General features: G+C 38.1%; 2 protein-coding genes across 2 annotated transcripts; one reads left to right on the plus strand and one right to left on the minus strand.

The window, feature by feature from the left end:
• Positions 1-261: 261 nt before the first annotated feature.
• On the plus strand, positions 262-9,230 carry LOC121239639 (dystrophia myotonica WD repeat-containing protein-like). Its single transcript, XM_041136917.1, has 11 exons — positions 262-584; positions 930-1,247; positions 1,337-1,445; positions 1,528-1,621; positions 6,194-6,281; positions 6,387-6,470; positions 7,206-7,302; positions 7,386-7,473; positions 7,695-7,800; positions 7,902-7,994; positions 8,788-9,230. The coding sequence occupies exons 1-11, from the start codon at positions 363-365 to the stop codon at positions 9,196-9,198; spliced, it is 1,710 nt and encodes a 569-aa protein (XP_040992851.1). The 5' UTR covers positions 262-362; the 3' UTR covers positions 9,199-9,230.
• A 1,468-nt stretch (positions 9,231-10,698) lies between these two features.
• Positions 10,699-13,218, minus strand: LOC121239911 (DNA polymerase epsilon subunit C). The gene is made up of 4 exons (XM_041137286.1): positions 12,670-13,218; positions 12,441-12,525; positions 11,239-11,280; positions 10,699-11,143 (listed from the first exon to the last, which is right to left on the minus strand). Exons 1-4 carry the CDS (start codon positions 13,123-13,125, stop codon positions 11,070-11,072), a joined length of 657 nt encoding a protein of 218 aa, XP_040993220.1. The 5' UTR covers positions 13,126-13,218; the 3' UTR covers positions 10,699-11,069.
• Between the last annotated feature and the right edge of the window lie 1,432 nt (positions 13,219-14,650).

The following is a 14,650-nucleotide window of genomic DNA, read 5'->3' on the forward strand; positions in this document are numbered from 1 at the left end:
CCATTGCATGCGTCTTATTGCGGATTAGTCCACGTATACAGGTTACCCACCAATGCCAAAGCTCCACTCATGATTCCTACATCCTAGCCGTTCATGAAGATGACCACCTTTATGTCTAATGTCTCGATCTCTCATCGTCCAAAATGCGATCACGATACACACTTGTATACGAGAAGCACAGGATCATTGCTCCTGATCGGGCAGTAACAGTAGCTGAACAGAAGAAACGAGCAGCACTAGCAGAGGGGTCTTTGAGAAAAAGAGATTTGGGAGGGAGGGAGGAGAGAAAAAAGAGCTACGAAAATGTCCGAGCGTGAAAGACTCTAGAGAAAAGGAAAGTGGGAGAGACGGGCAGAATCGCGATGATGATGCACAACGGAAACAACGGCTACGGAAACGGGGTGATGGCGTCGGCATCGACGACGACGTCCACGGCCATGACGTCGTCTCCATCGGCGACAAATGCGCAATCTCAGGCGCTGAAGACGTACTTCAAGACTCCAGAGGGACGGTACAAGCTCCATTACGAGAAGACTCACCCCCCTGGTCTCCTCCCTTATTCACACGGCAAATCCATTTCTCAGGTCGGGCTTTCTTTTTATTTTTCTTTTCGATGTTTCTTTTTCAGTGAGAGAATTTTGGGATTAGAAAAGAAAGGAAAGAAAAGGAAGATTTTGAAAAGTTCAAGTGAACAAGATTTTGATAATTGGTAACTTCTTTGCTGCCCTGGTTCCCTGATGTTTACTTCACCATTCGCTAATTCGAAATGAATTCATTTAAATGGATAATCTTTTTTTTTCCTTATCACGCTTCTAGGTTACAGAATTCTTTAATTTTAAATTGTAGTTTATTTCTTTTTTCAGCTATCAAATAAGAAATAAATTTCTATCTGACTTTCAAATAATTGAAGTCTGGTATGTGATTTTCAGATAACTCTAGCGCACGTCAAGGAAAAGCCTGCACAGGCTGGGGCCGCACCAAGCTCGAGTGCAAGTACAAGCAGCGGAGTGAGATATGCTGCTGCAAGGCTCTTAGGGGTCGGGGGTGGAAATGGTGGCCGCCCGCCTAGTTTTGTAGGAGGGAATGGCGCAAGTAAAGCTGCTAATGTAACGAGTAGAAGTAGTTCATTGGCAGGGTCGAATGGTAGTCATTCTATGCTTCTTTCAAATTACGATGGTAAAGGAACCTATTTGATATTCAATGTTGGGGATACCTTGTTTTTCAGCGACCTCAATTCGCCAGATAAGGTAATAGGCATCCATAGGGCTGTGGTAGTTGGAGATATTTGGGTGTCTGGTTGGGAATTTATGCTGATGGTAAGATTTTTTATTTTCAGGATCCTATAAAATCGATACATTTTAGCAATTCAAACCCTATCTGCCATGCATTTGATCCTGAAGCCAAGGATGGACATGACTTGCTTATAGGATTGTACTCTGGAGATGGTAAAAGTTTTTTTTTTAATGATTTATTCATCATTATACAAAGAAGAAGATTCTAACCTGCTTATTTTTCATGTTATTGCAGTCTACTCAACGTCTTTGAGACAACAATTACAAGATGTTGGAAAGAAGCTTGTTGGGGCACAACATTATAACAAAGAAGGTTCAGTCAGTAACAGGCAAGACTGTTTTAAGTTTGTTTCCTTTTTCTCTTTTGCCATGTTTTCTGGTCTCTCAATCTCAAAACGTGCCTATGTTAGAGCTTCCTTTATAGGGCACACAACTTTTTCTTCCATGTTAATCGCTTCTTTTTTTTCTTCCTCTTTCTTTTGATGAACTCAGTTCAGACGGTCATGTAAGACTGTCATTAAGTTCAATATAATTGAAGTATCATTGATAGGATTTTCATCAATACAAAGGAATAGTTTATGGGAAGTCATCAATTCTGATTAGCAATAGATACATCAATAAAAAATAGATTTTTTTTAAGCTCTATCAGCCGGTGTAGTTTTCTTGTAGGCTTCGGATCCATTGGTTGTCAACAGGCGCTAAAATTTTTAGTTCTAAAATTTTAACTGAAGACTTTCCATCACTAATCCAACATCGTGCTGATTTCCAGAGGACCTTTGTCCTTTGTAAGCTTCATTTCCATACATATCTCTTTTTTAGCATTGCAGTGTCTTCTTTTAGGCGAATTGGAGGAATCTCCATCTACATTGTAGTTGAAATTTCTTTGAGGTGGTGTTACCAAAAAATGGTTTGGGTAAAGAACTCATTCTGTCTCATTCAGATGAAGTAAAGTTGGCAGAAGATGACATAGGGAAAAAATGGACTGTCAATTGCAGCACTAGTTTAATTTTATTTTGTAATTAATAAGAATTTTATTACCAAGAATAGGCACAGCCCAAATACACAGGAAGTATACAAATGAAATACCTACTACACACTAGAAAGCAGGAAACTACGACAGAAATAGATTCAGTACATTATCATCATTCCTTACAAAGATCCTAGCCCACAAACTCAAAAGTAGAAAAGAAAAAATAACGAAGATCTTCAAAAGAACGCTCTTTGTCTTCAAAACATCTCTCATTCCTTTCCAGCCATAAACACCACATTAAACACAAAGGAATCATTCTCCATCTGGCAGCAGCACATTTCCTTGCCTCGAAACCATTCCAACATGCAAGGAGATCCACAATTTCCTTAGGCATCACCTAATATAAACCTATCCAACCAATAACCTCATTCCACAAAGACTTTGCCACCTCACAATGTAAAACAAGATGATTTACAGATTCACCATCCTTCTTGCACATGACACTCCAATCAACTATACACAAACCACGTTTTCTAAGGTTATCTGTGGTCAATACTTTCCCTAGACCAACCACCCAACTGAAGAACGCCACCTTAGTAGGTACCTTCACCCTCCAAATGCTTTTCCAGGGGAATACACAGCTAGAATGACAATTAAGTACCTTATAATAAGAACTGACTGAAAACCTGAAATTTCCAGCATGATCCCACAATAGCCTGTCCTCTCTTCCCTGCATCACTTGAGTTATAAAATCTTCCCATAAAATCTGAAACAACATTCACTTCCCAGTCATTTGCATCTCTAATAAAGTCAACATTCCATAGAATATTATTATCCGTACATTGAAGGTAATCTGCCACAGCAACATTTTGATCCCTTGCAATCCTGTAAAGAGATGGAAAATCTGATTTAAGAGCTGATTCCCCACACCAAATGTCATGCCAAAAGAGAATCCTCTTCCCTTCCCCCACCTTAAATTTAATATGTTTAGAATACTCCCCTCAACCTTTCCTAATACCCTTCCATACGATTCTCTAACTTCATTAGAACACCAATCCCCCTACCCACTCCCATATTTAACAGCAACAACATTCTTCCATAAAGCATCTCTCTCTTCATGATATCTCCAAAGCCATTTTCCAAGGAGTGCTTTATTAAACAACCTCAAATTTCTCACCCCCAATCCTCCACACGAAACCAGTTGACAAACCTTATTCCAACTAACCAAATGAAACTTTTTTTCCGCTCTCATTCCTCCTCATAAGAAATTACGATAAATATTCTCAACTCTACTAGCAACCCCAGCCGGCAAAGGGAAAAGTGAAAGAAAATACGTAAGAAAAGTAGACAACATACTCTTTATCAAAGTAAGGATGCAACCTGATATTGTCAAGATGCAACCTAGTGATCTAAGTGGGCTTGAGATGAGTTGTAGTCTCAAATATCCTGAATTCGATTCTGCCTTAAATTCCCATAATTTCTACTAGATAGGATGGGATACCCCATTTTGATAAAGGTATGTGGTGTATGGGATCCCACATTGCTTGGGAATGAGAAGTTCTTGTACTTTATAATGTTCCAATGGGGAGGTCTAGAGGATGCGAAGAAATTTCATCTGATCAAATGGGATAAAGTTTGCACCCCGCTGTCTTGCGGTGGGCTGGGTTTAAGAAATTTGAAAACTTTTAACAAGGCACTTCTTGGAAAATGGCTATGGCATTACCATCATGAGGGGGACACTCTTTGGAGGAATATTTTAGATGTTAAATATGGGAGCATCTGGGGAGGGTGGTGCTCTAAGGAAGTCAGAGGGGCATATGGAGTGGGAGTTTGGAAAATGATCTGGAATAGTTGGGATGATTTTCTAGTCAACTGCAGGTTCTTGGTGGGAAGGGGCACGCGAATCAAGTTTTGGCGTGATATATGGTGCGGGGATGTTGCTTTGAATACCGCTTTCCCCTCTCTATTTAGGATTGCGTCTGACTAGGGCTCCTCAGTGGCTGATAATATGTGCAGAACCGTCGATTCCATTCATTGGTCTGTGAGATTCACTAGAGCTGTCCAGGATTGGGAGGTGGGAGCCATCACTAATTTCTACAGAATCTTATATGCGCTGAAGACAAGGGCAGGAGGGGAGGATAGCTTACTCTGGTCATGCACAGGGAACAAGAAATTTTCTGTTCGTTCATACTACAAGGCCTTGGTGAACCATTCCCCTAATGCTTTCCCGTGGAAGAGCATTTGGAAGAGTAATGCTACTCTCAAGGTTGCTTTCTTTGCTTGGTTGTCCTCCCATGGTAAAATCTTAACAATCGACAAATTAAGAAAGCGTGGACTTTACATAATGGATCGGTGCTACATGTGCAAACGCAACAGGGAATCAGCGGATCACCTTCTTCTTCATTGCGAAGCAGTTAAGGTATTGTGGGATATAATCTTCTTGAGGCTCGGTATCGCATGGGTCATGCCTAAAAGGGTTATAGATCTTTTGGCTTGTTGGCGAGGGATTAGGGGCAATCGCCAAATCGCTACTATATGGAAGATGGTACCTTTATGTTTAATGTGGTGCATGTGAAACGAAAGAAATGGTCGCTGCTTTGAGGATAGGGAACGCTCTCCGGACAGTTTTAGGGATTTCTTCTTTCATACTTTGTTGCTCTGGGCCTCTTCTATTGTATGGGATAGAACGAGCCTTAATGTTTTGTACGCTACTATCAGTAGCACATAGTTCATAATTAGGCACTTTCTTGTATACTTCCTGTGTACTCGGGCTTTGTCTCTTTACGTGAATCAATAAAACTTCTTTTTACCTATCAAAAAAAAAAAGATAATGTTCTAATGGGGCTCCAATTATATCATTGACTAGTCATTTGGGAGTATAGGCTATGTGCCTTGAGCCTTCCATTGGAGTGTTTCAAATGGTATCAAAGTCTATCCCAACTAAAAATGTGGGACTTGAGCCTTGCCACCTACGGCGGATTGGCCCGATGAGGACGTCGGGAATATAATGGGGAGAGATTGTAATACCCCATTATGATAAAAGGTAGGTGGTGTATCGGATCTCACATTGCTTGAGAAGGAAAAATTATTGCTCTTTATAATGTTCCAGTTATATCATTGACTAGTCATTTTGGAGAATATGCCATGTGGCTTGGGCTTTCCATTGGGGCGTTACATAGGATTTATCCTTGATTTGCTCCCCAAGGCTAGCTCTGAAGGACCCTGCCTTGGTGAGGTTGCACGACAAGAATAAATTTAAAGAATTCAAAGAAGGGGACTGGGAAGAAAACCTATAAAGAAAATTACCTTCTTCTAGAGTTTCACCTAAATAAGGCTTAATACGTGCTTAATACTTGGTAACCTTAATAGAGTTGATTCAATCACATGCCTTTATTAAGAAAGTGTAAATTTTTTAAACGACATAATAACCTCCCTCACGATAGAAATCCTTAGGAAGCCTTGGAGGACTGAGAAAGTTCACTTGTTAATTTCCTTGCAAACAAACTGCACCTGTTTATTGAAATAAAGTGAAAGCTGAACTGGAGAGTGAAGGTCCTGCAGATATTCTACTTTCTCAAAGTTGTTTTTTTTTTTTAATGCAGTGAATTTTCCTTCAGTTGAATCTTTTAATCTATGTGGAAGTACAAAATTCTAAGATATTTATGTGGTGTATTGTAGTTTGGGTCCTGTTGTGAATGGATAATAGGTTGGTACATTTTTTTTCTAGGTTTTGCAAATAAGTCTATACAAGGGGGGTGACTGGAGAATGTAAGTTTGGGGTCGCAAGTTGTGGCATTGTTTATAATGTCATGGTAAAAATACTCATGCATGTGTGTGTATTTACGTTTGTATGTTTGAATGTGTGCACATCTATGTTTGTCTGGTGTGGTTACTAGTCTGAATGTGTGAACTAACTAGTTGTTCTTAGCAGTCGATGCACCAGTGTTGCATGGGTTCCAAAGGGTGATGGTGCTTTTGTTGTTGCTCATGCTGATGGAAGCCTGTATGTGTACGAAAAGGCAAGCCTCAACTTTATTAAACTTGCTTATTCTCGGCCTGCCTTTACTGTTACCTTCTGCTCTACTGCACAAACTAAAATTAGTATAACTTCCTTTTTATTATAGGGCAAGGATGGTACTGTTGATTCATCCTTTCCTGTTATAAAGGATCAAACCCAGTTTTCTGTTGTGCATGCAAAGTCCAGTAAGGTAATTGATTTTATTATTCTGAAGTATATGTTCATGTTACTTACAAAAAAGAGTATATGTTCATATTCAAGTAGTTTGTTGCTGTTCTATAATCACTTCAATACCAGTTCTGTTTCACGATTACTATATAAAATAATAATTATACAGATAGTGCTGAGACACTAAAAACATCAGTATTGTGGAATTGATAAGCTGTTGTAAATTGTAACCAGTTGTGCAGTTTTGTCTCTGTGTTATGTCTAGTTGTTGGACACTTGGGAGCAATTGTGACTTATTCTAATCATATACAAATAACTTTCTGTTATCCTAAACAGAACTTGGTACATAGTCAATTATGTGTAATCTATTAAAAGGGGGACAGGAACAAGTGGACAACTTGCATGGCAACACTTTTTGACTTTTGAGACTTCACATATTGTTTGCATAAAACATTGTGACGTATAATACATGATGCACATATATGCGTAATTCTTAAAACAATTTGTTCCTTCTCTGAATTTTTGTATTCTTGCATGCATCCACGCATTTCCATGCGTGTGCTTGTAAATTTGTTGTGTATCTGCCTCTATTCATTACTTACAGATGGTGCAACTTGGCTTAGAAAAATCTTCTTCTGTCACCAAATTTTATGGAAGATACGATTGCAAAGCTACCTGTTTTATAGTTTCCACCTTCGTTTCTTTCTTTATATATGTGTAGTTGCCATCCTCATTTCTTCTTTAATTTTATTTGTAGAGTAATCCAATTTCTAGATGGCATATCTGCCAAGGTTCAATAAACAGCATTGCCTTTTCTGCTGATGGTGCATATTTGGCGACGGTTGGTCGAGATGGTATTCTTCTGATTTCTTATTCTTGTGATTTATAGATAAATTCCACTTACTATAGAGGTCCTGATGGCAAGTGCTAAATGTAGGATATCTACGGGTATTTGACTACTCAAAAGAACAACTCATATGTGGTGGAAAAAGTTATTATGGTGCACTTCTATGTATTGCCTGGAGGTAACTTGATATGTAAGAGATTATTGCTTGGCCAATGTTCTCCTCATTTATATATCCAGATTCCAGGCTATTCAAATTGCATATTACATAGTATTTCCTTATCATGATTCCATATAGAGAATGCTGAAACTTTTTAAACAAGCTGCCCCCCAACCCCAATGAAAAAGAAAAAAAACCCAAAAAGAAGAAAATATACATAACCCTTAAATGCTAATTGTCAGTTTCGATGGAAAATACATTCTGACTGGTGGGGAAGACGATCTAGTTACAGTATGGAGTATGGAAGATCGGAAGGTTGTAGCATGGGGAGAGGGGCACAACTCATGGGTAATGTTTTGAATTGTTAACAAGCTCGTTTGAGAATTGTTGAAGTTTTTATTTGAGTTGCATATGGCTATCTTAAACAATTTAGAGGGGATGGCTTGCAGGTCAGTGGTGTGGCTTTTGACTCGTATTGGTCATCACCAACTTCAGATGGTTCTGAAGAAAATGTCATGTACCGGTTTGGTTCTGTTGGTCAGGTAATTTTGTGCTATCACCCCTCCTCCCTTTTGCTCTTCTGCCCATGTGTAATTTAGGAAATTCTGTTGCTCAGCTTCTTTATCTTTTTCCCTTTTTGTTTAAAGTTTAATTTTCTTTTTATAACTTATTTCCCCTGCCCCTTCAACACCCCCCCCCCCCCAAAAAAAAAAATAAAAATAAAAAACAAAAAAAGTAAAAGGTAAAAAAATAAAAATTACTAGTATTAATGCAAGAGAATAAATGTGTCTCTATTTGCAAGAAATAAAATGGATAATAAATGTTTCTTTGAATTGATAGCCACCTTGATGTCAGTAATGTCACCAAGTAGTCAAGATTACATAGTCAATTAGATGTTGGCCTTTTTCCTCTGAAGTCCCACATTTTAAAGTACCAAAAATGAATCAGATGTACCATGTGCCTTGTGTATTAAGTTCAATTTCGTCAAGTAGGAAAAAGAGCGGACAAGAATCTTCTGGGGAGAATACCATAAACAGGTTGTATTATGCCAAGGTTTTTGGACAAATTATTTAACAAAAATTAGTGCCATGGAAAACTTGATGCTAAGAAGCTGGGCCTTGACTTGATAGAAAACTATGTGCTGAGGTATTGCCTTGTAATAAAGGTCTTTGATTTTCCGGTCTTCATCTAATAGTAGTTTGTAGAGCTGAAAATCACGCAGAATATATTGGTTTTCAATTCCATAATAATCTTACTTGATGTCTCCTCAAATGATTACAATTTAGGGCCGTACAGAAAACTGTCTTTGCTTTATCATCTGCTTCATGTTTACAGGATACACAATTGCTTTTGTGGGATTTGTCAATGGATGAGATCATAGTGCCACTTCGCCGGTGTCCGCCTGGTGGGTCCCCCACGTTCAGCACTGGAAGCCAATCATCTCATTGGGATAGTGCTTGCCCAGTGGGCACTCTCCAACCAGCTGCTCCAAGCATGCGAGATGTTCCAAAGCTGTCCCCATTAATTGCCCATCGAGTCCATCTGGAACCCTTATCAGGTTTAATTTTTACCGACGAATCCGTTCTCACTGCCTGCCGGGAAGGGCAGGTGAAGATTTGGATGAGACCAGGAAATTTGGAAAGCCAATCAAACAACTCACAAGTCCTTGTAGGTAGTGGTCCAAAAGAGCAACCGCCATTGCCAGGCAAAACAAGTGCCGCTAGTTATAAATCTGTACATCGATAAAATACACGAGAAGAATCTGGATGAGACCAGGAAATCTGTACCGCCATTAGCCTGTTGTTTTTACATGATTTTCTGATGTTTTTACATGGCTGTTTTACCTTTTTTCTTGAACAGAAAAATAACCATTTTTTAGCAGAATAGCCATTCTGTGCAAAATTGAACACTGTAATCCTTTTTTGTTATGAACCTGAATGGGAATTTGCCGTCTGAAGTTGCTACTTGGAGAAACAACGTCGCATGCTTAAATGCAGAGTTACAACTTGGGCTGATTTCTATTATACGGCACAGTTTTAATAAATGTAGTGTAGTAATTTAAAAGCAGTAAAACGATGCAGTTTACTTATATTCAGTCTGTAATAGTTTAAGGGTACTGTAGTAATTTTAGTTTAAGGGTACTGTAGTAATTCCCTAGGCATCTGTATATAACCCACGCCTGAATGGTGGGAGAGGAATCTGGAAAATTATTACTAAAACTTATATTTTCATTTGGGAGGAATTGGAGACCTCGAATACTCCAAGGTGTATTCATTATCTTTATTTTCTTCGTTCATTCTCTTTTATTATCGATATTACTATTCTTTTCACTGGGTTCATTACAATTTTCCCCCACCCCCAACCCCTTTCCGTTTTCCCTTTCTTACTTGTGTCCTACGAATGATAAACTTCTTGGAATGGTAGTTGATGACCTTCCGGTTCTCGTATGCATCCAGGAAATAAAACGCTGGAAATTCAAAGCAAAGAATTTAGCACTAACAAGTGCAAAATCTGATTTACCAATTACATTGTTTCTATTTTGCACGGTAAGGTTATGTAAGGGAATCACCGCGCAGAGAGCTGACAAGAGATTAAACATAAAGCTCATTGTTTTTGAATGCCCCACTGCAACTTTCCCATAATTTTAGGCTTAGGCATGGTGCAAGTACGGCTATCACCGAGTGTCTTGGACTCTTGAGTATGTAACATCCAAATCCAGAGTATGATATTTTGGAGAGAGAAGTTCAAACTCTAGAGTGAACCTATTGAGGTTGCCACTCAAATGATACTGCCAGTACGTAAATGGATTGAGATTGAAAGAGCAAATAAAATCAAAGCATGCTACGGATAAATTTGCAACACTGGGTTTGATTTGGAGGAACAAGCTCATATTATAGAGCAGAACTGTTAGATATACATAGAGAAGCATAAGCATATGGATGTCAGATCCATTCCTCCTGGAATAGTAATCCAAAGTTCTAGCAAGATTCCCTATTATTTTCCTACACTTTGAGATTGGTCCAAGGCACTTGGTGAGGGTTTCAAAACCACTCCTACTGGGAGAAGAAAAAGCAGCTGAACAGTATATTTTCCAATTGAGCAATGCAAAGTTTGTTCATAGGTTTGCAGGATGTTTCCTATCACTATAGAACCCAGATTAAATATGCCATGCTGTGTTGAAACTAATCTTTCACTCTAATATTCATAATTAAAAATTAAAATAGATAACTGTTAAATAGAATTCAATTCAAAGAATGATCACCTGACCAGAATTAAGAACAATCTGCTCGAAAAATTCATAGAACAAAAATTAACTATATCTACAGAACTCTAAATTCAATCCAAACCAGCTCACTGGCCATCTCACGAGGTGATCTATCAAATGTATCCAACTGTTTTTCATTTGCTAGACCAGCATGCACATGGTTCAACTGTTGTAAGACCCTTAAGAGGTAGATGTGATTGATTACACATGGATCTGCTCCATAATTGTCCAAGTAATGGGTTTCCTGAGTACACTAAGCGCTTTGAGCAGGAAGATCATGATCCAAGGCAATAAATGAGCTTTGTTTAAGCAATTGCAGGATTATTATCCCAATCAGCACATTTTGAAGGACCTAGCCCACTTCTGTCTCATTTAATTTTCTCTCTGCCAAGGCATTTTCAGCTTTTATCTTCTCAGGGACAAAATCTACAGACACGTAAATAACATCAGAAACTGCAGAAAAGTCTAGAATATATTGTATTTAACATGGAAAGGTTTCACCAAGAGAAGCATACAAATACCTGAAAGAAAGTCATATCTCCTCGTTTTACAAATGACCGATGCTGAAATGAGAAAGAAGCAATTTTAATACAGCTTGAATAAAAATAACGGTATTGACTTGCTTAAAATCTAGCACAGATTAGGGACATTAAACATTTAAAGAGTCTTTGAAACCCTCTACAAGCTGAGTGTTGAATCAATTAGAAGTAACAAGCAAATTGTCTGAAATTTAGAGGTTGTTTGGGAATAGAGATGGTTTCATCTCATCCTATCCTATCCTATCCCATTTCATTTCATCTCATTTTTTTTCCAAACATCACTCAAACACAAACACTTCTCAATTTCAAATATTTAACTTTTTCATCTAATCATTACCTAATTATTACAACTTTCCCAAACTTCCAAAACAAAACACAAAAAACAATTTAACTTTTTCAAATCTCAAAACAAAAATTATATTAAAAATTATATTCTAACAATATTTTAACTTTATAATATTTTAATTCAACTTTTTTTCTCTCTTTTCCCAAAATCCAATAAAACACCATAACTCAAATCATTTTACTACTATTCACATATTTCTCATCTCATCTCATTTCCCAAGCATCCCTTAAGCTTTCTAATAAATCAAGAGTAGAAAAAGGTCTGTTAATGATTTTTTCATGCAATTGATATTACTGCAGCCACAATAGTTTATAATTTATCCCAAAAGAAAGCATAAGTCATGCAGCACAAAGGCCCCAACGGCCCCAACTTTACTAGATAGAACAAGTAAAATACTAAAAACCATAGGTAGCAGTGCATTGGTGTTGCGTTTCCTTCCATGAATCATGAACCAAAACTGCGAAAATGTGCAACAAAGATCACCGCATTCAATGAAAATTATAAAATTTCTTTTCAACGCTTCATTGATTTTAAATAATCAAGATCATGAACCCCAGCTATTCAACAAGATCTACGCAACGCAAGCAAAAGGATATCATTAAAAACAACCAACTACTGATGCAGAGCAGATAGCCAAGTGTTAAAAGCTAAAACGAAAGAATTGGCCAAAGTTCATCCAAATCTTTAAAAAGTGTTCTATTTTTTTTTAACGAGATCAATGAAAGTGTTTGAGAAAACAAACCAACCCATGACACATTTCTAAAGCAATGCAATTATCGAACAAGAAATACGTTGCTCAATAACAAATTTAGACAGAAAAGATAGTTAGAGACACTACATAGGTGCTTGTAAGCGAGCGATTTTTTACGGTCCCCAACACAACACGAATACGCATCTTTCGTAAATTGTTCAAGGAACTTCTCCTGCAAACAATTGAAATAAACCTTCATAAACACAAACACATTTATTTTCTTCATCCAAAAAATAAAAATTGAAAACCCTAGATTTGTGATTGGGTTGAAACCGAGCTGAAATCCGTGAATGATAGAAATAAAAGGATAAAATACCGTAGCTTTGTTGACGACAAAAAGGGCCTCCTGCGTAACGCGTAAATCGGAGTTCTCACTTCGGATAATCGTCTTGATACGATGCATCGGAAACCTATGCGTCTTCACGTCCTGTTTCTCTCCAACTTCTTCTTCTTCCTCTTCTCGTTGATCAACGACGTCGTTGACCTCTTCCTCTCGCTGTTTTCGTTTGCCTTTCGTGGGTTTGGTGACACGGGCTCTCTTACTCGTGCCGGCACTTCTGCTCCGTCCTTGTTCTCCGTCTTCCTGGGACTCGACGCTTGAAGATGGGATTGACACGAAGCCGTTGGAATGGCTGACGGTGCCGTTGGCGGTCTTATTATTCTTTTCCGGGTTCCTTTTCGTGGTAACAATACCATTTTGCTTCTTAGGTGATTTCGTAGGTTTGGTTGTTTTGGTCTTTTTCTCGGCTGCGGATTGTTTGGAGGAAGCCATTGTTAAGGTGGGTTTCGAGTTTCTGAGTTTCGGACGGTCCCTGTTCTCTCAGATTTGGGGGAATTGTCCCTAATTTCACAAGTCACTCACCGAAGGATGAATATTTCTTGCACTGTAAAAAACACAACTTGTGAATAGTTTCTGGGCCTTCAGTGGCCCAATTAATACGGGTCAGTCGTGTTGAAATAGTATTTCCATCCTTCTTTACCCAATCAATTTTCTGAAATTTAAAGAAAGATATATATCCGTTTTTTTAATTTAAATAGATATAAATAATCATTCCAACAAATTAAAGGCACCTCAAGACAACTAAAATCCCCAAGACCCAATTAGATTTTTAAATTTTCTGAATGAGAGAAATTAAGCGTGCAGTCTTTTGATTCAAACTCTGTCACAACTCTTGACTAAAAAGGGAATTTGGTTTTAGACAGATTTTTCATCCCAACCCATAAATTAGCATATATTATCATAGAAAAACTCTTCTCATAAGCTATTATTCACTACCCCCACACTCCACATCCTATGAAGGAAAAAAAAAACTATAGGTGTAGAGTGTGAAAGTAAATAGTGATTGATGCATAAAATTCTTCATTATCATATATTGGGGGAGGGGGTATGGCATGCAGTCGTAGATTTTATGCCAACCCAGTTATAAATGATGATCCCAACTCTAGGTAGTGGGGGTTGATTAAGTTATTTCTACGAATAATGTTAGGTACAAGTCTCAAATAGACAAATCTTATACAAGTTTTTTGTAAAAAAAGTAGATCTCACTATTAAAGAATAGTTTTTTTACAATTATTTTTAGGTGTGGTCCACTTTTTACAAAGCCTTGTATGAACCTTGTCTATTTTAAACTTGTACAAATCATTTCTCTTAAAAGAATGATGAATAGTATTTCTCAAGATAAATCAGATTGATGAAATGATTTGAGAAAGAAAGGATTCTTTCACACCAGACGAGTCCATGGGGATTGCGTCCCACTGCACCATGGGATTCAATAGCTTAGCTACCTTGTTGTTGAGGACGTGTTTCACTGCTTGGCACTCTTGATCTCCTACAAGCAAAGAGTAAGAGGTCTTGGGAGTGGTAAAAAGGACACTCTGATGCCTAAGTCAGTAATGATAGGATTAATCTTAAAGCCAATCAATGTTCTAGCCTTGTTAACGTACCTGGCCTCTTTAAATAGAGACTTTGCCTTCTTCTAATCATTTAGGTTTAACTGACTTATCTGTTATTTGAAACTTGAATTCTTGTTCCTCAGAGTTATTTATCTGTTTGAGTGGATAAACACCCTTAACAATGCTGTGATAGTTGGCGAGCACTCCCTTTATCAAACCCTACCGGGTCATGTGGGTATTTAGGCCTCAAGTGTCTTGTTGGGCCATGGTGGTCCAAGCCCAAGAAACACCATGCGGGCCTTTGGGAGTATTGGAGCCCTTCCAGTTACCTTGTGAAGTCTCATGGCATATTGTGCAATGAGACTTTTACATCAGGTGTTCTAAGGTTCTCGATTGATTTACTT

This window comes from Juglans microcarpa x Juglans regia, chromosome 7D (assembly GCF_004785595.1).
Source record: "Juglans microcarpa x Juglans regia isolate MS1-56 chromosome 7D, Jm3101_v1.0, whole genome shotgun sequence".
Classification (NCBI taxonomy): domain Eukaryota; kingdom Viridiplantae; phylum Streptophyta; class Magnoliopsida; order Fagales; family Juglandaceae; genus Juglans; species Juglans microcarpa x Juglans regia.